The sequence below is a fragment of the Alexandromys fortis genome, unplaced genomic scaffold, assembly GCF_014885135.2.
Source record: "Alexandromys fortis isolate MF-2015 unplaced genomic scaffold, M_Fortis_MF-2015_v1.1 scaffold_284, whole genome shotgun sequence".
Taxonomy (NCBI): Eukaryota; Metazoa; Chordata; class Mammalia; order Rodentia; family Cricetidae; genus Alexandromys; species Alexandromys fortis.
In genome coordinates, this window is record NW_026068160.1 from 547,082 (window position 1) to 571,757 (window position 24,676).

The following is a 24,676-nucleotide window of genomic DNA, read 5'->3' on the forward strand; positions in this document are numbered from 1 at the left end:
AAAAAAAAAAAAAAAAAAAAAAAAAAAAAAACCAAAAAACAAGGAGAGGTGTTTAGGATAGTGGGGGGAGGTGGTCTGCTTATGGTTTGATCTCAGTCCTGCTCAGCTTGTGAAAGCCTCCCCACCCCCACCCCATCTCTTTTTTTTTTTTTTTTTTTTTTTTTTTTTTTTGGTTTGATTCAGATCTGGGCCGAGTGCCACCTGTTAGGAGGCAGGCACTGACTGTGACTCCCGCTTTACAGAAGAGGGAAACTGAGTCTCAGCTCGATTCCTCAGGAGAAGGTACCACCCCATCCAGGTTTCTAGAGCTTTGAGAACTGAGGAACTCTGATCTATACTAGGATTTGAATTCTGCCCCAAATGCTGGCCACAAACTCTACCATTGAGACATACCCTAGCCCCTGCCAATCCCAGCAATCAGCTCTTTGACACTGTGTCTTGAGGCTCCCTGGTTCACACCCCATCCCTGGAGGAGTTCAGAGACCGTGGAAAGAGTTCCTGATCCAGCCCCTACGTCTTCCTTCCCAGATCCGGTGGCTCCAACCCAGGTGTGCGGGGCACAAGGTCACTCATGGTGGCTTTGCCCCTCCCATGCCCTTTCTTCCCACGATGCACGCTGTTTCCTCCTAGCCTCACCCCACACAGTAGATATGAGGAAATAAGGTCTCTGTGCTGCCCCGAGTGCGGGGAGCAGCGCTGAGCTGAGTCCTCCCACTCCTCGGTCTCCCTGGCTGAAAAGCATCTAGGAGTGTGAGTCGCCGTTGGGAAATCTCTGGGAGAGTGAAGTTGGCTCAAGCCCCATAGCCGACCCCAATCCAAACTGGAATTCTGAAGGAAACTAAGGTCCTGGTGAGCTGAAGAAACCAGAGAGTTTAGAGGGGCGGCAAACACCGAGCCTATTAAGTACCTAGCACTGAGCAGGTCTCACGGTTTACTTGAAAGTAACACACAGAGTAGGGCCGTTCTGGGCAGTGTGCCTGGCATCGGACTTTTGCTCAGTCTCCAAAATGGAAGTCTGGCGGGTGCCAACTCCTGTCAATCGACCCTAATAAGGTCGTCCACAGGTTGGAGCCAGCCCGGCTTCCAGAGATAAATGTGGCACTTTTGGAAATGAAACCATCACCTACAATAAACTCAGCCGTCTCGGGGGTAGCTGTGGGGCCACTGACTTCTAGTTGAAGCCCGATCCCTTGCCCTTCCCACTACCGGGGGTGGGTGGCGTCCTCACTGAAGTGTCAGGGAGGTCACTGGCCTGTGTCCCAGCTCAGATGCCCCTCAGGGGTGGGCACCAACCCTGCTGGTGTCTGGGAGGGTCCGAGCCCTGTGCCCCCAGCCCCGCTGTCTCCCGGAGTCACGCCATTTTCCTCCACCAGCTTACCTGTGACTACAAGGACGACAGAAGAGTCTCTGGGTCTCACTAGCACCAGCACGGCCAGCGCCAGCGGCAGTAGCCCGGAACCCGCCATTCCCGCCGAGCGCCCAGGCTGCAGGTGCGCGGCCGGTGGTAGCTCGCCCGCGCGCCCCCTACCGGCGAGAGCGGGGTGCGCAGGGCGCTGGGTTCCCTTCCCACCCTCCCTGTCCCCAGCCACTCTGGGACCGCCCATCTACGGTCTCCCAAACCTGAGCTGAAAGCCCTTGTCTCTGGCTGCCAGGATCCTCCAGACTGGGGCTGAGGATGCCTCTGTCTCTCTCCGGCTCACCTCACCAGTGGATACAACTAGAACCTTCTAGCGGTTTCAGAAGGAGGTACTCTCAAGAGGAAGCCAAAGTGGGTTGGGCCTGGCCAGGCATGTTTTCACTGTTTGGTTGTTGATCTTTGTTTTTCAGATATGGTCTCACAATATATCCCAGGCTGGCCGAAAACTCCTGAGTCTCCTGCCCCCACCACTGGTGCTGAAGTGACAGGCGTGTGCCATCACACCCAGCCAGACGTGGGAGTGTGTATGTTTGTGTGCATGTGTGTATGCATGCTATGTGTGTATGTGTATGTTATATATGTGTGCTTTGTGTGTGTGTGTGTGTGTGTGTGTAAACGTGTGTGTGTGAGAGAGAGAGACAGACAGACACCTGCGGGCGGTGTCAGTTCTTCCCATCATGGGGAAGACAGGTTTAATAGCAAGCACCTTCATAGGAGGGGTCATCTTGCTAGCCCCAGATAAGCCACGCCATTAGCTATGTGACACACAAGATTCCACGCTAGTGACCTGTACACCCTGGAAAATAACTGGGGTTCCCTAACCCTGGCTGCAGATCCCACAGGGGCTGGAGCTGCTGGGATTCAAGCCTCCGACATGCTAGACTTTCCTGTTGTGTTTTAACTCAAGACACGTGACCAGGGCAGGCTGTAGTGCACTGTATTCATAAGAGCCACAGGACACCACGGCCACCAAGAGTCTCTGCCCACAGCCAAGCTCCTAGACACCAGGCCAGTGCAAAGAGCAAGCCCTCGAGGTACGGCGTGAAGTCTCCCTGGAGATGTTCCACGGGCCTCCTGTCCCCAAGAGGGCATCCGTGGTGAGGCAGCTGCGTGTATAATGTCCCCTCCATGTGGCCTGAACCATCTTGGCTGCAGACTGTTGCTGGCTCAGCTGTCGGCGGGTCCGGTAGCCCTTCCAGGCCGCCTGAATGAGAGTGGCTGCTCTGTGCTGCTGGCTGAGCAGGGGACACTGAGCAGGGGGCACTGCCCAGCGAGAGCCAGACTGGCCTGAGATGCCCTGGCCAAAGCCCTGCACCACGCGAGTAGACAGTGTGTGGCCACACACGTGGCAGGTGCGTGGCTGGGACCCCACGAGCATCACAACACTGGGTGGACTTGCCACCCGAGGACCCAGGGCCTGGCAGACGCTGCAGACATTGGGTTGACAGGACAGGAAGCAGCGGTGCTCAGAGCTGTTCCTGGTGTCAGAGGTCCCCTGGGCTCTGCCACGGTGCTCAGGCCACATCGTAGGGAGCAACACCTGGTGGGCCCGGTCACGGCGAATGCAGTAGCCGCGCCAGGCTGCCTGGATGACGGTGGTGGCCCTGAGCAGCCTCGCCAGGTTTCGTCGCACACGGTAGCCACGCCACGTAGCTTGGATGACGGTGGCCCACTGATGCCACAGCTTCACAGTGCGGCGCACCAAGTAGCCACGTGCGCAGGCCTGAATGGTGACGACAGCCTCGAGGACAACTTTCTCCATGGCGCAAATTGATACCAGCAGCTCAGCTGAGGGCTTGTGGTCCAGCGCTGCCTCTGCCCCCGAGGGGTCCCAGGGCCTGTGGCCCCTGCTGGGATGCCACGGGCCTTGGGGTGGCCCAGCACTTGCCGCGGCTCTGGCCGGTACGTTGGGGACTTTGGTATTCCATGACTGGCTAGCAGCCAGGCCAGCATCCACGGGGCCCTGGGGTACAGTGAGGGGTGGGGATACCTTATTATGGCCAGTTTTAGGGTGTGTGACAAGATGGGGATTGTGGCCGTGGCGTGTGTAGGCATGGGAGACCGAACCAAAGCCAGTTTGGGGAGTCTGGCTGTGGGCTGTGGTGCGGGCCTGGGACGTCCCGTCCAGGCTTGTTTTGGGCATTGTGATATACTGAAGTCTGTGGCCATAGAGCATGGCGGGGACTTTTCGGGGACCCTTATCAAAACTAGTTTTAGGGACTGTGACATGATATTTGTAGCCATGCGGTGCAGTGGGGATTTGGGAGCCCCCATCATAGCCAACTCCAGGGCCCGTGACAAAAGTGGGCTTCTGACCTGGGTGTGTGATAAGGGTCGGACCTGTTCCTGGCTGGCCCGAATGTATGGTGTCGTGGGCAGCCTCATCAAGAAGGGGTCTCCGGGAGCCATTTGGTGACATCCCTTGAACTCCTGTGCATGCTTTCTGTCCCCTTCCATCTCCCACCATGGGTGACCCCGAGGACTGCTTGTGACTCTCTGATGAAAGCTGAGATGCTGGCTTCAGTGGGCTACTGAAGTGTAGCAGTCTGCCCATGGAACCTTCTAGAAGTTCTGAGACAAGGCTGCCTCGGATGAAGCGGGAGGACGTTCTAGCGGCGGTGTGATGCTGGGGTTCTCCCATCTGGGAGACACCAGAAGCCCTATTTTTAGTTGGAGGTGCTAAGTTAGTCCCCCCTGAGCTCTGGAGAATGCTTGGGTCTCCTGCACTGACCTCTGACTCCAGTGGCCACTTGGCTATGCCAGCAATGCCGGAACTCAGCTGTGGTGGCACCAAGATTACATTGGAAGCTGGAGGTAGGCTTGAACTGCCAACCACAGGGACCTCCTGCAGGCTCGGGTGCCCAGAAGCAGGGTGGATGCTGGGAGGACCATTGCTGCTTTCTGAGGATAAGGGCTGAACAGAGGTGATGCTGTTGGCTTTGGGGTGCTCACCTAAACTTGGGGCCTGTACAGGAACTGAGGTGATACCGCTAGCTTGGCTGGGAGCCTCCTTTGCCAAAGCCGCAAGTTCATGGCTCTTGCCTCCCATGGTGCCAAGGCCCGTCCTTGGGATGATTTTAAGACCTTCAGATTTGACAGTGTCTATGCCAGACTCCAGGGTCCAGGACACCATATCGACTTCTCTTAGCTTCGGCAAGGTTGGGTTATCAACACCCACAAGCTTTGTCAGCCCAGGGTCTTGGCTAAATTGTGAGGCACTTAACAAAACTCTGGGCAAGTGTTGTTGGTCCTGGGCCACTCTCTGGACTTCTGGGACACTGGCTAGGTTGATGACATGGGGTGAAAGGAAGGGAACCCAGGAGCCCTCTCCAGCCTCTGTTGCCTGATATGGCCGTGGACTGATGCCTGCCAGCATGGATGCTGGAGCCACAGAGCCCAGGGGCATGCTAGGATCTATCCCATTGGCCACACTACCTGGGTGTGGGCCTGGAGAATGGGACCTTGGCAAAGGTTTCTCCTTATTACCACTGGTCTCTTGAGGGTGACTAGGGGCCATGCCAGTGACCACAGAACCAGGTGGGAAGGCCACATCACTGGCCATAGCATCTTGGTAGGGTCTCCGAATCTCACTGCTAACCACTGATTCTAGAGGTAGATTCTGGGCCTTGACATCCACCATGGACTCTGGGGGGACACTCTTTCCTATGCCCCTGATCACAGACCCTTGAGGAAGGCTGAGAGCCTCACTTTCAACCACAGGCTTGGGGACCAGTGCCAAGGGCACATTTCCATCTACGGAACCCTGGACCAAAGCCCCACCCACAGGAGCCACAGCTGCTTCTGGAAAGTCCACACCTGCATACTGACAGCCGGGTGAGACCACGGCGGCCACAGAGAGGAGCTGAGGGTCTGTACAGGTCTGAGGGAAGCTGGTGCCCAGATGGGGTGGGAAGAATTCGGACGGCAACACAGCCGGGCACGGGCCCTGGCCCACACCTGTAGTCACCACAGCCATGGGGGTTGGGTTCTCCTTCTGGCACATACTCAGCAACAGTCCCGTAGCCACAGGCCCCTGAGGCATTCCTGGAGCTATGCCCCTGAACCAAGTCTGACATGGGACACTAGCCCCTAAGGCCAGGCCACCATCCTCTGCAGGCGCCATGGGCTGGACTACCGGACCTGGGGGCCCCTTGCTGGACTGTGTCGGCTCAGAGTAGACAGTGGCATCCTGAGGGCTGGCCTGGCCTCTGATTTTTTTGTCTCCTGAGCTGTCGCAGACTCCTAGATAGGGCTGGCCTAACCTGCTCACATACGGAGAGGGCATGGAGGGCTGGCTCTGAGCTGCACTGCTGTCCTCACGTGCACACTGCTGGGGGCCCAGAGCTGACTTGCTGTTCCCATGACCCATGCCACACACCACAGTGGGCGGCAGCAGGCTCAGGGTTCCCAAGGCAGCCACAGATGTCTGCACAAGATTAGAGCACAGTCTGGGAGCCAGAAGTGGAGAGCTCAGACTGGGGGGTGCCCTGTTGGACAGGGGCATCTGGAGCACTCCAGGGACCAGACCGCTGGCTGAGGTTGGCTGCCTGAGGGCTGGGGATGCCCTGTCGGCCATGGATGCATGGGTTAGGGTTGGGGACATAACACTAACCACAAAAGGCTGAGCTAGGCTTGCAGACACGCTCTGGGGCATGGATGGTTGTACAAAGTTTGGGGTTACAATTGTGGCCAAACAAGGTTGGGTGAAATTTGATGGCAGGCTGTAGGGCATAAGTGGTTGGAAAAAGTTCGGGGATACCCCGGTAGCTACAGATGTCTGAGCTGAGTTTGGAGACCCTGCACCCTGTACAGGCATGGGAGAGGATCCAGGAGGTGGCCAGCTGTTCACAGGGGACTGAGTGACACTTGGGGCCATGTGGGTAGTGGCACATAACTGGGCCTGGTTTGAAGCTACCCCACTGTTCACTGCCTGGTTGCCTAAGGCCACTACACTAGTACCAGGTGCCTGGGTAAAGTTTGAGGGTACCCCAGAGGCCATATATGGTTGGGTATAGATTGGGGACCCTCCACAGTACAGAAATGGCTGATTAAAATTTGTCGGTAACTCATAATATATCAGTGGTTCTCTCAGCATTGGGGACACCCCAGTGTCCATAGATGGCTGGGCTAAAGTTGGGAACACCTTAGCGGCCACAGGTGGATGGTTCAGACTTGGGGCCACCCCAGTGTCCATGGATGCCTGGGCCAGGCTTGGGGACACAGAACTGCACTTTGCAGGCTGCGGTGAGCTAGGACACAGCCCCGTAGCTTCTAATGGTTGACTTTGGCATGGTGGTTCCTCACTGGCTTCAGGTGCCTGGCCAGGGCTTGGGGCTCTCCCATCAGCCAGTGTGTCCGGAGGAAGGGGAGGATCCAGCTGAGTGTGGACCTGGCGACTCCTACCCCAAGGAGCAGTTGTGTCCCAGGACAAGGCCTCCATCAGGTCCCTAGTGCTGTACTCGGATCCACTATCTGAGTCCAAGTGAACATTCAGGGCCAGGCTGGTGCTATGGAGGAGGAGGGACCCAAGTTCCAGGGGCGGCTGTTGGGACGGGTGTTCCGCCTGCTGAGAACCGACTAGCCCTTGTTCCAGCTGCCCCTGGGGCTTGTGCCTCGCCTCCCTGGACTCTTTCAATACTGACTGCGGGCCCTCCTGCATGTCACCTTCCCTGAAACCTTCCAGAACTTCGGAAGGAGTCAAGCTGGGTGGCGAGGAGGGACTGCCTGAGCTGCCGCTCTGCAGGGAGCTGTGAGAGCCGCTGCTGTTCTGGCAGTGGGCAGCTGAACCCCTGGGGAAGCTCTTCGCTAACACCATCTGTGGGTGCTGTGGGAATGTGGCTAATAACTCATCCAGAAGGGACATGTGATGGCCAGTGGCCTGACCCTGGGGACAGGATGGGGTCAAGGACACTTGGGGATGCCTCTCCTGTTTTGGGGTGGACGTGGAGGAGACTTTAGAATTTACGCCATCTGTTATGTTCCTCACTACGGTGACCATTTTCTTAAGGCCCAGCGGTGACATTAGTCTATGACCCAATGGCAGAGCCTGCCTGTCTGTCTGCCTGGGTGAGGAACTGCGACTCTTGACTCTGCAAGAGCATCGGCCACAGGGAAACATCTTGTGTGTCCCCAGGTTCCCACACTGACACTCACTGCCCTGACAGGGGGTGGGGAGCCACTGTGACGTGTGGTGTTTCCCACCACCCACACCACTTGAATGCTTGCTGGCCACCACGCCGCCCTGTCGGTTCGACACCCATGGGTAGGACACCCTGCTGGCCACAGGTGGCTGGGAGCTTGGAGCTGTGCTGCTAGCCACTGATGGCTGCTCACTGCTTGGGCCTGCACCGTTAGCAACAAGCGGCTGCCATGGACAAAGAGGTGGTTGTTGGGAAGGTCGCTTGGGGACATGGGGACCCTCACCACATGCCATGGAGTCAAGATCCAATGGCCTCAGGTACAGACCAGAAGAGTATCCCAAATCCCTCTCCCGGGACAGTGGAGGACACTGATAAGTGCTGGTGACCATCCCTCCAGAAAAGGAGCCTACGGGGGGCTGTGGCAAGCAGGGTGACCCCTCCAATGTAGTCCCATCCCCTTTCCCCCACAGGATCCCGTCATGTTGCCCCCAGGACAAGCCCTTCCATAGTAGCCTGACCTTGCTACACCGTGCTCGGACAGGGCCCAGCGCAGGTCCCCACGCAACTGACAGACTCCCGCTGCAAGCCACCTCCACTGGGGCAGGCGCCGTGGTCATCCGGCTTCCCACCGTTTTCGAGGTGGCCTTGGGGAGGAAGGTGCCTGTCCTCTGGGCCATCTGGGCCAGGGATTGAGTGAAAACAGCTCCCAGCTCACCCTGGCACAGCGCCTGGCTGAGTGTGGCCCTCTCATCTTCCGTCAAGGCCTTGCACAGGACCTCAGCCAGCTTGCCCTGTGTGGCCTTGCTGAGTTCTGGACGCAGCTCACCATGGGACAGGGCCCGTGACAGGGAGATGCCCAGTTCACCCCATGACAGTGCCTTCATCAGTGCCATTCCCAGCATGCCTTGAGGCAGGGCCTTGACCACAGAAGGCCCTAAGACTTCCCGGGACAGAGCCTGGCTCAGCGTTGTCCTTACTTCTCCCTGAGAAAGTGTCTTGGCCAGGAGTGTCCGCAGGTCCTCGGTGGAGCCCAGCATGGTCACCAAGTCTGCACACAGGGATGCAATGGACGCAGCCAGGTCTTCATGGCAGGACACCGCCTGGCTGGGCCTAGGGGGCGGAGGTGGGGTCCGTGCCTGTCCGCTGTCACCCCAGGATTCTCCATTGCACACAGGGTGTCCAGAGGGAGTCAGCAGAGGTACCTGCATACCTTGGGTATCTGTGGCCACTGAGCGTGGGTTCTGCGTGGCCTTGTTTTGTACGTGGCTTTGGAGCTGGGGCTGGGTCATACTCTTGTCATCTGGCTTGGCATGGGGTCCAGTGTTAAGTGTTCCAATATATTGCCAGAACTGGGCAGATGGCTTGGATGTGCTCAGGAGTGGCTGTGACTGGGCCTTACCACTGAGGTCAGTGGCAGGGTGGGCAGCCAAGAGGCACTTGGCCGTTTCGGAGGTCAGTTGGGCCTGAGACTGAGCCTTCACCAGCCCCATGGGCAGATGGGCCTGGGACGGAACCCTGGCCAGACATGTGATGAGCTGGGCCAGGGATGGGGCCTTACTGAGTTTACTCGGGGGACACACCTGGCACGTGGCCTTGGTAATTTTGGTGTTTATAATCTTTGCATGCCCAGCAGGTGGAGGCGGCTGCAATGAGTTTCTCGTGGGGTGAAAGTACTGGGAAGTAGAGGCAGGCGGACATGTGTTTGGGTATCCCTCAGGGGGGACGAAGGTCAGCCCCAGGGAACGTGCCTGAGGGGAGCCTGTGGCTGGACACGATGTGGCCAGAGGAGCTCGGGACATGGAACTGTTCTGTTCACCAGCAGGGTGGAGCTGGGTTGTTAGTGACATCAGGTGTGCAGCCAGGGACAAGGAGGACAGGGCAGCAGAGGGACCTACGGGTGAGCACTGTCCCTCAGGTAGGCCTGTGGCCAGCCCAGATGACTGCGATACGGCTTTAGAAAGGGGTGCGGCTGGCAGGGGCCTGGGGTGGCCAGGGAGTGGCTGGGCTTGGGAGGTAGCCTTGGTCAGGGGGACAGCCAGCTGGGCCTGGGACAGGGTCACGGTCATCTCTTCAGGCATATACACCCTGGAGTGCACCTTCACAACCTCTGCCTTCTGCTGGGTCTGAGTCAAGGGTCTGCTCCTGTCTTCTGCCACTTTTGTCCAAGACAGAGCCCTGGCTACAATGGCCATGTTAGTCTTGGGAGCTGCTTCCTTCTTGGGGGCCCTTGGGGGCCCAGGCTTTGTCTTCTCTACTTCCAATGGAGACTTGGCTGGAAGTTTAGGAGTTACAGTGCCTAGATGTCCGTGGGGTCCACACCTGCCCTTTTCCTCAGCCAAGTACGCCTGAGAAGTCACCTTGACGACCGCAGTGGTCTGCTTGGTGCTCACAGTGACGTTGGCCTTTGGGCTGCTCAGGTGAACCTGGGATGGGGCGTTGGGAATTCCAGCAACCACTGAAGTTTGGGGTGAACCCTTGGGACTTGAGGCTGTCACTGTAGGGACCAGACACAGGGTCCTGAGCACAGCAGCCACAGAGCGTATCTGAGCTGGGGTCCTGGTTATCATGGCTGCCAGGCGAGTCTGAAGTGAGAGTTTGACTGTAGGGCTCGGCTGGGAGGAGGCTTTGGATGAAGAAGATGCCGCACATGTCTGAGGTTGACTTCTGGTCACTGAACGCATCTGGGGTGAAGTTTTTGTCATCATGGGACCAGAGCCAGTCTGAAGTGGGCCCCTATTGACAGAAGCCCCTAGGCGTGGTGAGACCTTGACTGTGGAGGTCATACCAGATCCTGGGGACTGTGCCCTGGCCATGGGGACCACAGAGCGCACCTGGGGCGGAGTGCTAGAGAATGAAGGGTTGGGTCGTACATGAGCCAGGGGCCTGGTCTCCGGGGAGGTCGGGCAGCTTGGTGGCTGCATCTTCATGACTGCCCCTGGGGATGTGGGGTAGGTCTGCAGTGGACCCTTGGGTGCTGTGGCCACTGTAGCCACTGTGGCCAGGGCCACTGGGCACACCTTGGTAGGAGTTTTGTTGACCGGATACATATGCAGTGGGGCCTTGGGGACATCTACTTCCATGTGGACCTGGGTCTGGGTTTTCAGCGTTGCATGGGTGGCCTGGCCATATCTCGCAGACACTGCTGACTCTGGGGTCTCCGACTTGATGGTCCTGGAAGCCGTGTGCCTGCTCTCCATGCTGCTCCCTTCCAAGTGCCTGACGAGACAGGAGCTCCTGACAGACTTGGTCAACATGCAGGGTGGATATTTGGGACCTGTGAATCTGCCAGTCACAGGCTGCTGTGGCACAAGGCCACCCCTAGGGGCTCCACTGGCACAGGGACCTGCTGCTGTGCTGTGTGAAAGGACCAGGTTGTCGGAGGACGGGAACTGAATCTCCTTGCTCACCATGACTGGCAGCTGGTCCTCCGGGGCATGGAAGCGCACCTGCTGTGGAGGGTGGTAGGGGATGTCGTCCTCCTCTTCCTTCTTGGCTTTCCTTACAGTCAGCTTGTTGGAGCGCATCAGCCGGCGCGTGCTGAAGCGGCGCCAGGCCTCCTGGATAGCCTTGGCTGCTGTCATCTGTGAGATCAGCTTCTGCCGCAGCCGGTAGCCCTTCCAGTTGGCTTGGATGACGGTGGCCGCCCGCGAGACCATCAGGTCCATTTCATCTACCAGGATGTTCTTGAAGGCCTGGCTCTCCACCACGGCCCTCAGGTGGGGCACCTGTCGTGATGGTGGTGCTGCCGGCTCCCTCGGCAGACAGGACTCACTCTGGGTCTGAGTAGATGTCTTGGCCACTTTCTCTTGGTGAACAGGGGTTGCTGGCTGGGGCTGAGGGAGGCATGGCCCACTTGATGACACGCAGCTTGGGAACAGGAGTGGGGCTGCCGGCTGCATCGATGCCATTCCTGAGCGGAGAGGCAGAGCCTGGGCGGGTAGTAGGGGGAGATGGGCAGACAGATGAACAGACAGGTGAGTGGTGGGTGGATGGAGAGCTAGTGGGGGTGGGGTGCGTGTGGAGGGGTGGCAGAAGGAAGCGTGATGAACAGCAGGGACACGTGGTGGTAACACACTGTGGGTGGGGGTCACTGAGGGGAAGCTGAGGAGTACAATCTGGAGATATTTGTGAATTACAGGTGCAGAGAGAGCGATAGAGACCCAGCAGCCCTTGGACCTTTAATCTGGGCATGAGAGGCCACTCCTCAGGGCAGGCTCAGCCATCTCCTTACCTTGGAGGTCATAGAGTTGGAAAGGAGCAGAAGAAGGTGTAATCTTGGAAGCCGGCCTGTAAGAGGAGGCTGTCTTCAGTTCTTCATTCCAAGAAATGTGCACAGCAGCGCTCTGGGCTGGTTCTGTTAGAAATACCAATGGCGGCGGGAGGAATATGAGCTCAGGTCATGGGAGCATGCAGTCGGGAGGACCGTGCGGGGGCAGGACAGGAGGCAGGATGGAGGAAGGAAACCCACAGGAAGGGGTGCCTACTTGGCAATTAATACCTGGACTTATATAATGGGGGTTAGGAGGGTCCCAGGACACATGAGAGGTGGGGGAGAGGAAGGGGTCCGTGTCTTTATTGTCTAGAAGGGCGAGAACAGAGCCACACGTCCAGGGCACATGCACGTAGCCAGAAGTGCAGTCCACAGGAGCAGGATGGCTCAGTGTGGGGAGTAACTGTGCCAAGCTGGATGAGCCAGAGGGGAGGATATAACCAACCCTTGCCAGTCACCTTCTGCCTTCTGCACATCCACAAACTAATACATGTCAATCAAAAAAAAAAAAAAAAAGGCCAGGGGCTGGAGAGATGGCTCAGTGGTTAGCAGTGCTGTGGCTCTTGCAGAGGACCTGGGCTCGGTTCCCAGCGCCCACATGATTCACAGCCATCTGAAACTCCAGTCTTAGCAGACACGACGCCCTCTTCCGACCTCAGTAGGCACCGGGCACACGTGTGGTGTTCATACACGCGGGGAAAGCATTTATACACATAAAAAAGGGAAAAGATGACCAGCCCTGGTGACGCACCTTCAGTCCTATCACACAGGAAGCAGAAGCAGGTGAATCTCTGCAAGTTGAAGACCAGCCTGGGCTGCAGAGCACGACCCTGTCTAATTCCATTTCACCACCACATATGTGCCTCTGAAATATTTATTTATTTTTGTGTTTCGAGACAGGGTTTCTCTGTGTAGCCTTGACTATCCTGGAACTCCACCACCCAGTTAAAATTTATTTTTGTTTTATGTGCATTGGTGTTTTGCCTGTATGTATGTTTGTGTGAGAATGTCAGATCTTTTTTTTTTTTTCTTTCGAGACAGGGTTTCTCTGTGGCTTTGGAGCCTGTCCTGGAACTAGCTCTGTAGACCAGGCTGATCTCGAACTCACAGAGATCCGCCTGCCTCTGCCTCCCGAGTGCTGGGATTAAAGGTGTGCGCCACCATCGCCCAGCCCAGGATGTCAGATCTTGTAGTTACAGTTGTGAGCATTCATGTGGGTACTGGGAATTGAACCCAGCCGGGTCCTCTGGAAGAGCAGCCAGTGCTCTTAATCACTGAGCCATCTCTGCAGCCCCAGACATGCAGTCTAAATGCAAAGAGTTGGGGGTGCTGGAGATAAATGGAGACAAATATACCACGCAAAGGGCTTGAGTTCTCAGGCTGTCACAGCCGTGTCCACAGAAAAGATACAAAGTGGCAATAAACTCATCCGAACATAACAGCAAACCACACGGAGGCAAACCTGGCAGTGCTAAAGATACAAGTAGACCAATTCGCAGTCACAGGTGGAGGCTTTAACAACTCACTTTTCTCTGTGAGACAGGTTTCTCTGTGTAGCTCTGGCTGTCCTGGAACTCGCTCTGTGCATCAGGCTGGCCTCAAACTCACAGAGATCCTCCTGCCTCTGCCTCCTGAGTGCTGGGATTAAAGGCATGAGCCACCACATCTGACTATAATGTTTTAAAAATAGTTTTATGTCTCAAGGTCCAAATCAGGAGCAGAAGGAGAGAGAGCACAAGCAAAGAACTCAGGACCGCGAGGGGTGCACCCACACACTGAGACAATGGGGATGTTCTATCGGGAACTCACCAAGGCCAGCTGGCCTGGGTCTGAAAAAGCCTGGGTTAAAACCAGTCTCACTGAACGTAGCGGACATGAGGACTACTGAGACCTCAAGAACAATGGCAATCGGTTTTTGATCCTACTGCACGTATTGGCTTTGTTGGAGCCTAGGCAGTTTGGATGCTCACCTTACTAGACCTGGATGGAGGTGGGTGGTCCTTGGACTTCCCACAGGGCAGAGAAACTTGATTGCTCTTTGGGCTGACGAGGGAGGGGGATTTGATTGGGGGAGGGGGAGGGAAAGGGGAGGCGGCGGTGGGGAAGAGACAGAAATCTTTAATAAATAAAAAAAATTGGAAAAAATAAATAAATAAAAATAGTTTTATGCCAGGTGGTGGTGACGCAAGCCTTTAATCCCAGCACTCGGGAGGCAGAGGCAGGAGGATCTCTGTGAGTTCGAGACCAGCCAGCTCTACAAGAGCTAGTTCCAGGACAGGCTCCAAAGCTACAGAGAAACCCTGTCTCGAAAAAAATCAAAATAAAAAAAAGTTTTACACGTGTCGGATGCGTGCGCATGCTTCAGTTACAGGTGCACGCAACCGTTCAGGTTGTTCGGAGGCGCTAGGATCAAAGCCTGAGTCGCCCCCACCCTACCTTCTATTGGTTTTAGTTTTGCAGTTTACTTCATCTATGAGTGTTTTTTGTGTGTGTGTGCAATGTCTGGAGGTCAGAAGAGGGTGTCGGGTCCTCAGGGTGGGAGTTAGAGATGGCTGTGCGCCCTATGTGGGTGCGTCATCTCTCCAGCCCCTTTTAGCATTTGATTTCATTAAAAATTATCTTTAGTGTTTTATGCACTGAACAGTTTGACACAAGCTCAACTCACCAGAGAGGAGGGAGCCTTAACTGAGAAAAAGTCCCAGTGAGGTCAAGCTGTAGGCCAGCCTGGGGGAATTTTCTTAATTAGTGATTGATGACCCCTCCATGGCCTCTGCCCAGCTCCTACCTCCAGGTTCCTGCCCTGGGTGAGTTCCTGCCGTGACCTCCTTCAGTGATGAACAGAGGTGTGAACGCCTAAGGAAAACAGATATTTGCCTTCCCATTTTCTTCGGGCACAGAGTTTCACAGAAACACGAGGCCTGCGCCATGAGCACACAGGTGCCCTTGGAAGAGAGCTCCTGCAGCCACCTGCCATGGGCACTGGAGACCACTCGGGTCCTCTTAAACAGTAGCCTTCTCTCAAGCCCTATGTAGAGGGGGCTTTAAAAGGCCTCTTTGTAATTATTAGAGCAGACAGCGCTGGGGTGCAGCTCAGCCTTCCAGCACCGTGCTAGCCGCACGCATGTACGCATGCAGCTGGTCTTATCCTGAGCACGCCCAGAAAAAGGCTGGCTGTGTGGAGTAAGATGGATCTCTGAGTCTGAGGCCAGCCTTGCCCACAGAGCAAGTTCCAGAACAGCCCTGTCTCAAAAACAGCAACAGCAACGGCCAGACAGGCGCTAAGGCTCATGGTTATAAGCCAGTGCTAGGGACCTGGGACAGCTGGCCACTTTGCCTTGATGAATCACTGAGCCAGAGGCCAGTGAGACCCTGTCTCCAAAACAATAAGGGAGCAGGCATGGGATAGCGCACACCTTTGGTCCCTGAACTTGGGGGGCAGAGGCAGGCAGATTTCTGTGAGTTCGAGGTCAACCTGACAGACATAATATCACCCTGTCTGGCAAAAGCAAAAGAAACTTGAGTCAAAGAAGTGGGGTTTACCTGTCCACACTCACTGCAGCATCCACAGCAGAGCCCGGCTCACTAAGTCCAGTCAGCAGGGTGACTTCCAGGCCTCACCTTAGGGACAGGTTCTAGGGGTGTCCTCAGACCTGGAGCAGTCACGGTGAGCCCCAGGCCCTCAAGACACCCCTGGCTTCAACATTGAGCCAGCATAGGGTCAGCAACTGAGCCCCCATCCTGTGTGCTCTGCAACTCAAACCCAAGACCACTCATCTGTCGGTACAGGACACTTGTGAGACACCCCAGCATATTGGCGGGCTGTCAGCAGGCTCACAATCAGTAATTGTCACTACAGCTGGTGACATGCACAGGGAAAGTGAGGTTGGACCCTGGGAACTGGAAAGCAGCAGCTAGCATTGCCCCTGGGTGGCAGAGCCTCAAAGCCTCCGTGAATGTATGAGAGGCTTCGCTCTCTAGCACCCCATAAAATCAGGCATGTTGGTGTCTGAGGCAGGAAGATTGTCAAGAGTTCCAGGACAGCTTGGGCTAAAAGCTGGATGTGGTGGTGGTGCAAGCCTCTTAGCCCAGCACACGGGGGGGGGGGATAAGAAATTCATGCTCATGGTTGGAAAGATGGCTCTGAGGTCTGAGGTTAAGAGAATTGGCTGCTTTTCCAGGGGTCCTGAGTTCAATTCTCAGCATCCACATGGTGGCTCACAACCACCTGTGATGAGACCTGGCGCCCTCTTCTGGCAGAACACTCACATAAAATAATCTTTAAAAAAAAATTCATCGTCATCCTTACATAGTGAGTTCAAGGCTAGCCTGAGCTATATGAGACCCTAGGTTTTAAAAAGGCCCATTTAAAAATGTGACCCAAGACATGACAAGAGCGCAGGAGGAAACTGAGGAACAGAACTGTGGGGTGAAGGAGGAATGGAAGGCTCCAGGGCAAGCTGGGACAGTTGTGAGCACATCTGTTTCCCTGTTAGTCACACAGGGCAAGCACACCTCATCTTAGCTCACAAAGTACCATCAAGGTTTGGGGGACCCCAAACTGTCTCTGAGGAGCTGAGCTCCCACAGCCCAGAGGACACATAGTCTTGGCAAGAGCAGGGAGACAAAGTGGCGCCCCACCAACCCACTCACCTGTCCCCAGAGCTGAAGCCACCAGCCCCACTGGCCAGCCTTGGGACCCTGGGATGCAAACGTCTTTATGACTCATAGCTGAGTTCCGGCCAATCCCCAGCAGAGTGTAGGGGAAGGTTCTAGAAGGCAGACTGGGGCCCCCAGACAAGACTGGGGCTGAGAAGCCTCTATGGTTACAGCCTATACCAAAATGTAGGGTTCTGAGCATAGAGGTGACCCCCAACCTCTCCCCTTCTTGTGTCCGGACAGAGGCCTTTCACCCAGGTATCTGCTGGACCCACAAGCTATCCTAGAGACATCCCTGTGGGACACGAAGGACAAACGTGAGGACTCTTACTGCCCACGGCAGCCATCCCAGCCCCCGGGAGTCTGTGGGAGGGTAACAAAGAGTCCCAGGCCAGCCTGGGCTACATAGCGAGGTCCTGTGTAGGAACAAACAAAAACCCCACAAAACAGAAAACAAAAACAAAGAAGTTGGCACAGACTGTGAGCCACGGCTCTGGGAAGGGCAGGTGGAGTGAGGCCAAGGTTCCAGGCCACCTCCCCAGTCTGGGCTAGCACCCAATGTCCAACGTTAGCCACAGCAGCACAGGCCAAGGCTGACACACACCTTGGCCTGTGCACAGCAGCTCAAGCCAGAACCACTTAGCCTGCCAGGGCAAGGGCTGCAGGTTCCCGCCTGCGTGCAAGGAGCACACCCGTGCCTGTCCCTGCTTCTCTCTGACCATTAGCTGTTCTGAACACTTCTGGTGGGCTTGGTATGTCTCCTTGGAAGTTTGGTAAGGCGGCCTTAGCCTGCGTGACAGATTGGGAAACTGAGGCTCAGAGAGAGAGAAGTACTTGAATTGCTGACCCCACCTCTCACACATGCTCTGAGGTAGGGCTTCCCAGTGCAGCCAGGTTGGCCTGGGACAGTCCTCCTGTGTCTGCATCCTGAGGACTCGAATCACAGGCTGCAGTGTCCAGCGGCTCACAGCTGGCTAGGAAAAAAGCTCCCAACATCATCATCATCAGTGGCTGCGGTGGTGGCACACACCTTTAATCCCAGCACTCAGGAAGCAGAGGCAGGTGGATCTGTTTGAGGACAGCCAGGTCTGCAGAGTGACACCTTGTCTCAAACCACAGGACAAATCTTTATGAAGACCCAGATCTCATCCAGCACCGCAAAGGGAAGAAAACAAAGCAGACTTCCTGGCCTGCGTCCCAGCATTCCAAAGGCCAAGGGAGAGTTCAGATTCCTACTGTGTGTGTGTGAGATAGGAATCCAAGCCTCCCTTCTCTGTAATGGGGGACAGACACACTAATCTTGGTCCATTCTGAAAGGGATGGGGGGAGGACACTCCCATTTCACAGCCTACAAGACCCACACAGGAAGAGTGCCCGATGGCTGCAAGCCACGGCATGGTACCCAAGCTGGAACTCTAGAGCTTGGGTGCAGGAGAATGCCCCGCATGGATGAAGCCCTGGCTCCATCCCCGACTACATAACCTGGGTCAGGAAACCTCTGCTCAACTTCCTTTTTTATTACTGCCCTTTGTTTTTCTAGACAGGGTCTCATTCTGTAGCCCAGGCCCTACAGGACTGAAAAGCCCCCTACCTCACCCTTTAACCGCAGCATTCAGGAGGCAGAGGCAGTGTCAGCTCCAGGCCCGCTTGGTCTACATAGCAAGTTCCAGGACAGCCACAACTACATAGAATGAGTCAGGTGTTCAATATCGCTAAGCACTGTTTCCTCAAACGGGAGAACAGGTGGTGGAGAAGGGGGCGTGTCGAGGAGATATTTAAATGCACCTCCATTATTCTAAGGTGCCACTTTTCTCCTAATCTTGGACAGAAGGCTGTGGGCCTGAGGTACCCCTGAAACCAATAACGGCAAATAAAAGCTGCTACTGAGCGCAGACTGCGAGGCCAGAATCACTCTGCATGGCGCAGCCTCCCAAACACCAGGATGGAAATGGAGGCCGAAGATCGGGAGAACTGAGGCCCCAAGGATAAGGCGAGCGTGCGTGCACCCCTTCCTCCCTCTTTTCATTTCACCCCCTCTTCCCAAAAGGATTTACCAGCTAAGTAGTGAGAATAGCCCAGGAGCCCAGTTCTGATGACACCTGAACCAGAGCCGACAGCCTGCACCTAGGTGGCGCTCGCCGCGCAGACCTGCGGTCCCCGCCCGCGCCCACGCCACGCTCCCGCCTAGCCGGGGAGTGGGGGGCGGGAAGGGGCTGAAGGGGGGGGGGGAATGGGAGCGGGCCAGGCCCTGCCCACCACCGGCCTCGGCGGGGGAAGAAGGAGGCGGACAGCCAAGCTGGCGTAACGAAGACTTTACTGAAAACACAAAACCTGCGAACCAAGGATTACGGAACAGGAACGTGGACTCGTAGCAAAACAAAACCAAACAAAAAGAGAGGGACAAGGTCGGGAGGAGGGGGGGGAGAGGGAGGAGGGGGGAGGGGAAAGGGAGGCTTTTTTTTTTTAATCTTCTTCCCGTTTCTTTAAAAAACCAACACAAGGAAACACACACGCAACACGCAACCAACGTTTGTTCCCGAGTAGAAACATAAATAGGGCGGAATCGGACACTCCCGTTCTCTCTTCCAAAAGGGAAAAAATTTTAAAATAAAAAAAAAAAAAGGAAAGAAAGGCAGAGCGTGAGGCTGCGCGCCCCTCGGAGCCCCTCCTCGGCGGCACAAAGGGGCAGCCGGGGCACGGGCTTGTGCAACACGCGCGGGGTTGGGGAGACAGAGGTGGCGCGAGGGCGGGGGCTGTGCGCTCGGGGTCCCCACCCGGAGTTAAGGGGGATCCAGCTTGTCGAGTCCGGGGGCGCCGAGTCTCGGAGGAGTCCTGGGCGCCCCCCCACCGCAGCGAGTTCGCGCATGCGCCCCGCGCTCAGGCTCAGTACGCGGGGACCTGGTGCTGGGGCAGCAGCTGGCAGCCGCTGTTGACGTGGCTGAGGACTTTCTGTTTGAGCTGCGCCACCTGCTCGCGCAGCAGGCTGGCGGTGGACGCCAGCTCGGTGTTCTGGCTTTTGAGGGTCTTGACTTTCTCCTCCAGGCGCGAGATACGCTCCAGCTTGCGCTTGCGGCACTTGGAGGCGGCGATGCGGTTGCGCAGCCTCTTGCGCTCCGCCTTGATACGTTCCTGCGTGTCCATGTCGATGGGCGACAGCGGAGGGCTGTCGCCGAAGCTCGGGACGTCCGGCACTGTCTGCGGCTCGTCCTTGAGCGCAGCCAGGCGCGGTGGATGCGGAGGTGGCGGCGGCCCGAGCGCTCCGGGGGGCGGCGGGAAGGACACTGGATCCGCGGCGAAGGCCACGGTGGCCGCGCCCCCAGGGGGCCCGGCGCCACCCGCGAAGCTGCTCAGGTTGGCGTAGACGGGGGTCTCCGTGGCTCCAGGAGTGGCCGCCAGGTCCCCGGGCGCGGGGGGCGCGGTGGCCCCTGATGTGGCCGCGGTGGCCGCGCCCAGCTGGCTCTGCTTGTGTAGGTCCTCCAGCGCCTTGACGAAGCCCTCGGCGAACTCCTGCTCCTCGCTGGCCGCCACCTTCGGGTAGAGAAACTGCGTGCTGGTCGGGGTGGTGGTCACCAGCCCGTTGGATTGGATGATCAGCCTCTCCAGCTCCGGCGACGCGAGCTTGAGTAGCCCAAGGTCCGGCGACGCCAGCAGCCCGTCGGGGGCGCCGTCGGAGCGCAGAGCGGAAGGCGCAGTGGCCGACCCGGGCTTCAATCCTGCCGCTCCCTGCTCCGCCAGGCTGAGCGTCAGCGCGTCTTTCTTCAGCATGCTGCTCGTCGGGGGCGCCCCGGGGAACGCGCGGCCCGGGGGCGCGAAGCCACCACCGCCGGGGGCCCCAGCAGTACCGGCGACGCTAGACGCACCCGCAGCCAGGCCGCTCAGCGCCTCCTCTCCGTAGAAGGGCGTTTCCATCCCCGCCTCCCCCGCCGCGCTCGGCCCCGGGGCGGGGGGAGTGGCCGCGGCCTCCCCGGGGGGCCCCGTGCGCCCCCCAGTCCGCTGCCCGTGCTGCCCGGCTCCGCTGCCGGCCGCTCTGCCCCGCGACGACCGCGCGCACCCTTATAACCTCGGCCCCCACGATGATCTCACCGCCCCCGTTCGCCATTGGCTCGAGGTGACGTCGTAGATTTGCATAAGGGGGCGGGGCCAGGACGCCCTCGCTCCGTGGCTGCTGCGGCCGCTGTTGCCACGGGCGACGCTCGCTACAAGGCACAACAGCGCGCTGCATTGTGGGTTGACGTCATGGGGGTGGGACTGAACGCGGCCTGGCCAGGTCTCTCTTCCCCTCCTTCCTCCATTCTGCCAGTTTCTCCTCTCTCCCTCCCTTTTCTCTGCCTCTCTCTATGTCTCTCTCTATGTCTCTCTCTTAGTGAAGAGACATACCCGCTCTCTGACCCGCTCTCATCGTGTGGGTCTCTGCCCTCATCTCCGTTCTGGCACTTCTCCTGTGGCGTGATGAGCCGGGCCTCAAGAAGCCACGCCCCCTGTGCAGACACGCCCATCGCAGACCACGCCCCGTTGAGGGGGCTGGGCGGCTGCCTGGGCTCCTTTGGCCTGGCTCGGGGCTGGCAGGTGCAGGGCAGGATGGAGGAGGACAGGGGAGGTCCCTTGGAGAGTCCGGAGAAGTTGTTGGAAGTGCTTTGCGTCCTGTCATTCAGAAAGATGCCTAAAACCCGACTTCCTGTCTTTCAGAGGGGAAATTGAGGGTGGGCTATGTGGAGTCCACTCGGTCAGGGCTCCAGGAAGCCGCCAGTTTTTGTGGTTATTTTGTTATCTATGTGAGAAAAAGAGTTTAAACGTTTGTTTTGGGTTGTTTTAAGACAAGGTCCCATTCTGTAACCTCCGCTAACCATGAACTCACTTCAATCCTCCTGCCTCCCCTTCCCAAGTGTTTCAGTAACAGGCCTCACCGCTTCAGCTCGGCCTGAAGCTTTCGGTTTTGTTTGTTTTGCATTTTACTCTGTGTGTGAGTGTGTGTTTGTCTGGGTGTGTGTCTGTGTGTGTGTGTAGCGCACCTGTGGAGGTCAGAGGACAGCTTGTGGGAGTCTGATGCTCAGGCACCTTTCAGAGCCGCCCCCAAGGCCCTGGTTTTGGATGCTTTGGGGCCGGACCTCACTCTGTAGCCCAGACTGACCTCCTGAACTCCCAGCAATCCTAGCTCCGCTTCCTGGGTCCTGGGCCTTGCTTTTAACTGTTAGGACAGGCAGTCACTCTGTACCCAGCTCCTGGAACGATAGTCACCTCATCCCAGCGTGAGAGTTGGGTCTTGGGTCTGTTGTTTGAGTTTGATTTGTGTTTCTAGAGATGGTCTCGCTTCACAGCCCTGGTTGTCCTGGAATTTACAGAGATATAGGCCTGGCAAGTGCTGGGGTAAAAGGCCACCGTGCAGAATGTGCAAGCCTGGCCGGTCTCGGACTAGGGGTGACCCTCTGCGGTGACTGTCCGCCTCCGTGGCTAAAGTGCTGGAGTGACAAAGCACCGCCTCACTATGGCAAGTTTGGGGATAGGCTTGTGGTTTTGTTTCTGAGTCTTTTGAGCCAAGATTTCCTGTAGCTCAGGCTAGATTTCTCGGCCTTCTGAGTGAGAACACAGGCCTGCCCCGCAGAGCTGCGGCAGGGACAGAACTTGGGTGCCCCAGCCCGGGGCAGCCATGGTGGTACACATTCTAACCCTCCCCCCCCCTCCACCGGGGCCTGGGGTGGGCCCCAGGGTGGAGCTGGTGAACGATCCAGGCAGTAATTACCCCCCCTTAATTAGCACATTATGCCCGCTAGGCCTGATGGGCCGGGTTTTCGGCTTGCTGGTAGTGGGAGGGACAGGCCCCACTACACTCAAGATGACAGCCCTCCTCGGCCTCCCACCTCTCACCGTGACCCCTATCTGACCTGTCACCCACTCGAAGCACCCGGTGGCAGGTGCTTCGCGTTTCAGGGCCGTGGGGGGCTCCACCTCCTGCCACCCCCACGCCCTAGCTTGCACAGTGGTGGCCTCAGGAAGCCCCCACATCCAGGCTTTAGTGCGTTTTGTAGTCAAGGAATCACACAGAGCTAAGGGTGTACACACGTGGGGTTTGCGATCCGCGGGCCAGATCCCAGCCTGGGGCCCCCGAGAGGGATGAGCCAGCTAGCGCTGGCACGCAGCCAGCCGGCCCGGGGCGCCCATCCCGCCTCTCGGGACCTGAGCGGAGCTGGGGACGAGGGAGGCTCCGCCTGACCTTGGGCCTTGGCCTTGGCGTTGGGGGAGGGGGTGGCCCTCTGGAGGCTGCGCCTGTTTGAGCTGGTTGGGGACCTTTCTGTGAGTCTGTTTTCCTGCCAGCGAAGGGGAGCTTTTTGTATTTACGCGAAAACTAAGAACAGTAAGGGCTGAACATTCCCTTGTTTTTCGGGGCAGAGTTTCCCTGTGAAGCCCTGACTGTCCTGGAACAGGCTCTGTAGACCAGGCTGGCCTCAAACTCAGAGATCCATCTCCCTCTGCTTCCCGCGGACTGAGCTGAATATTTCCTGTTGCATTTCTGGGGGGAGGGGCCTGTGAAGGGCTCCAGCCTGGGGAGTCTGCTCTCTCCCGTGAGGTGGGTCCTATGCACTGAAGTCGGGCTCGCCCGCCTGGCAGCAAGCGCCTTTAGCGGAGAGCCAGTCACCCCGCCAGACATTGTTTGACTTTGTTATTTGGAGAAACTTAAACGGCCGGTCTTGGGGTGCTCTTGGTCCCTCTAAAATATTCCTACTCAACCTTCAAAACCTCAATACGGAGAGGAGGGGGCTAGAGAGTCTCGGGGCGCTGGGCTGCACTGGAGGAGACCGGAGCATTGTGTCTGTCAGTGGCAATGGGGCTGCGCCAGGAACAGCGCCCACTTGGGCTCTGTTTTCGCTTGTCTTCCCTGGGCAGTGTCTGGGGAAGGAAGTGACCTGCCCAGGGTGCCACAGCCCAGGCTGGAGACGACGCGGCCCCCACACAGAGCCCGATGTCTCGTGGGCCTGGATTCGAACCCCCAGGTTCTTGGGCCCTTCCCCAGTGCGAAGATAAATTTGACTTTTTTGGTTTACGTTTTCAGTCTTTACTTGAATCGACAGAAACTGATCATAACTTCACATAATGGGAAGACCCGAAGAGGGCCCCTGGGAGGAGCTAAGGCAGGGGACTGCCCCCGGCCCGGCCCTGCGCGTGGGGGCAGAGCGTGTGGGCTCCGTCTCCAGGTGGCTGGGCCCGTGGGGCGGCCGCATTCCTGAGGGTCGGGTTACCGGGAAGACCGCGGCCTCCCCGCCCCTCCCGCGCTGCTTCCGCCGGCGCCGGGGCTGTGACCGCAGGTGTTTGCGTAGCCTCTGCGAAGGGACCCACGTCCTGTTTTCTGGGTCGCTGCCAGCTCCTTCCAGCCTCATAAAACCTTTTTAAAATGAGGAAATGAAGCGCACCCTCTGCTTCCTCACCAGCCCAGTGTCTCTGTCTCTGTGTGTTGGTGACTGTGACACTCAAGACTTAGCCATTGAGGGTCTCGCGCACAAGGGGAAACCTTCCCACAGGTCCTATCTAGTGCAGGCAAGCGTTAAAACGCACCTGCTGCCTACCCAGCCCCGGCTAGGCCTGTCCAGATGTTTTGTTTTGTTGCTTGGTCTATCCTATCGTCTCACAAGGCCTTATGGTGCATATACTGAGGTGTGTGTGGTTTAGGGGGTGGGGAGCCATCGTCTCTAGGTTCTTTGACAGTAGACAGGTCTTTTTGTTTTTTCTTCTTTTTTGGGTTTTTCAAGACAGGGCTTCTCTGTGTTGCCCTTGCTGTCCTGGAACTAGCTCTTGTAGACCAGGCTGGCCTTCAACTCACAGAGATCCACCTCCCAAATGCCTCGGCCTCCCAAGTGCTGAGATTAAAGATGTGTGCCACCACCACTGCCTGCTCAGAGAAGACATAAACATTACATTTATCTCCATTTATCTATTTGGGGGGGGTGTGTGGCCTGGTAGGTTCTGCTTTCTGTCGTCTTGGTGACAAGTGCCTTTCCATGAGCCCTGTTACCAGCCAGTCAAGAGAACAAGTCTTCCTGAAGCACCGTCTAAGCCTAGCGTGGTCCACCCTGTCATGAGGAGTTGAGAGCCAGCCTCAGCTAGATAGAAAGTTTGAGGGCAGCCTAGGCTACAGGAATCTCTGTCTCAAAATACAAAACAAACAAAAACAAGAATACGAATAGGCAAATGAATGAATGAATG

The 24,676-nt window shown here is 57.1% G+C and overlaps 3 protein-coding genes across 3 annotated transcripts in view; all 3 read right to left on the reverse strand.

Moving 5' to 3' along the window:
• Cist1 (colon, intestine and stomach enriched 1) overlaps positions 1 to 1,604 on the reverse strand; it is a 4,172-nt gene extending 2,568 nt beyond the window's left edge. The window contains exon 1 of the mRNA XM_050127741.1: positions 1,379 to 1,604. Coding sequence (XP_049983698.1) covers positions 1,379 to 1,604 — 226 coding nt within the window. The remainder of the gene's footprint in view (positions 1 to 1,378) is intronic.
• A 412-nt stretch (positions 1,605 to 2,016) lies between these two features.
• Positions 2,017 to 11,465, reverse strand: Iqcn (IQ motif containing N). Its single transcript, XM_050127701.1, has 3 exons — positions 9,060 to 11,465; positions 8,076 to 9,020; positions 2,017 to 3,380 (listed from the first exon to the last, which is right to left on the reverse strand). The coding sequence occupies exons 1-3, from the start codon at positions 11,463 to 11,465 to the stop codon at positions 2,415 to 2,417; spliced, it is 4,317 nt and encodes a 1,438-aa protein (XP_049983658.1). The 3' UTR covers positions 2,017 to 2,414.
• A 7,747-nt stretch (positions 11,466 to 19,212) lies between these two features.
• Jund (JunD proto-oncogene, AP-1 transcription factor subunit) lies at positions 19,213 to 20,534 on the reverse strand. The gene has a single exon (XM_050127752.1). The coding sequence runs from the start codon at positions 20,390 to 20,392 to the stop codon at positions 19,367 to 19,369; it is 1,026 nt and encodes a 341-aa protein (XP_049983709.1). The 5' UTR covers positions 20,393 to 20,534; the 3' UTR covers positions 19,213 to 19,366.
• Between the last annotated feature and the right edge of the window lie 4,142 nt (positions 20,535 to 24,676).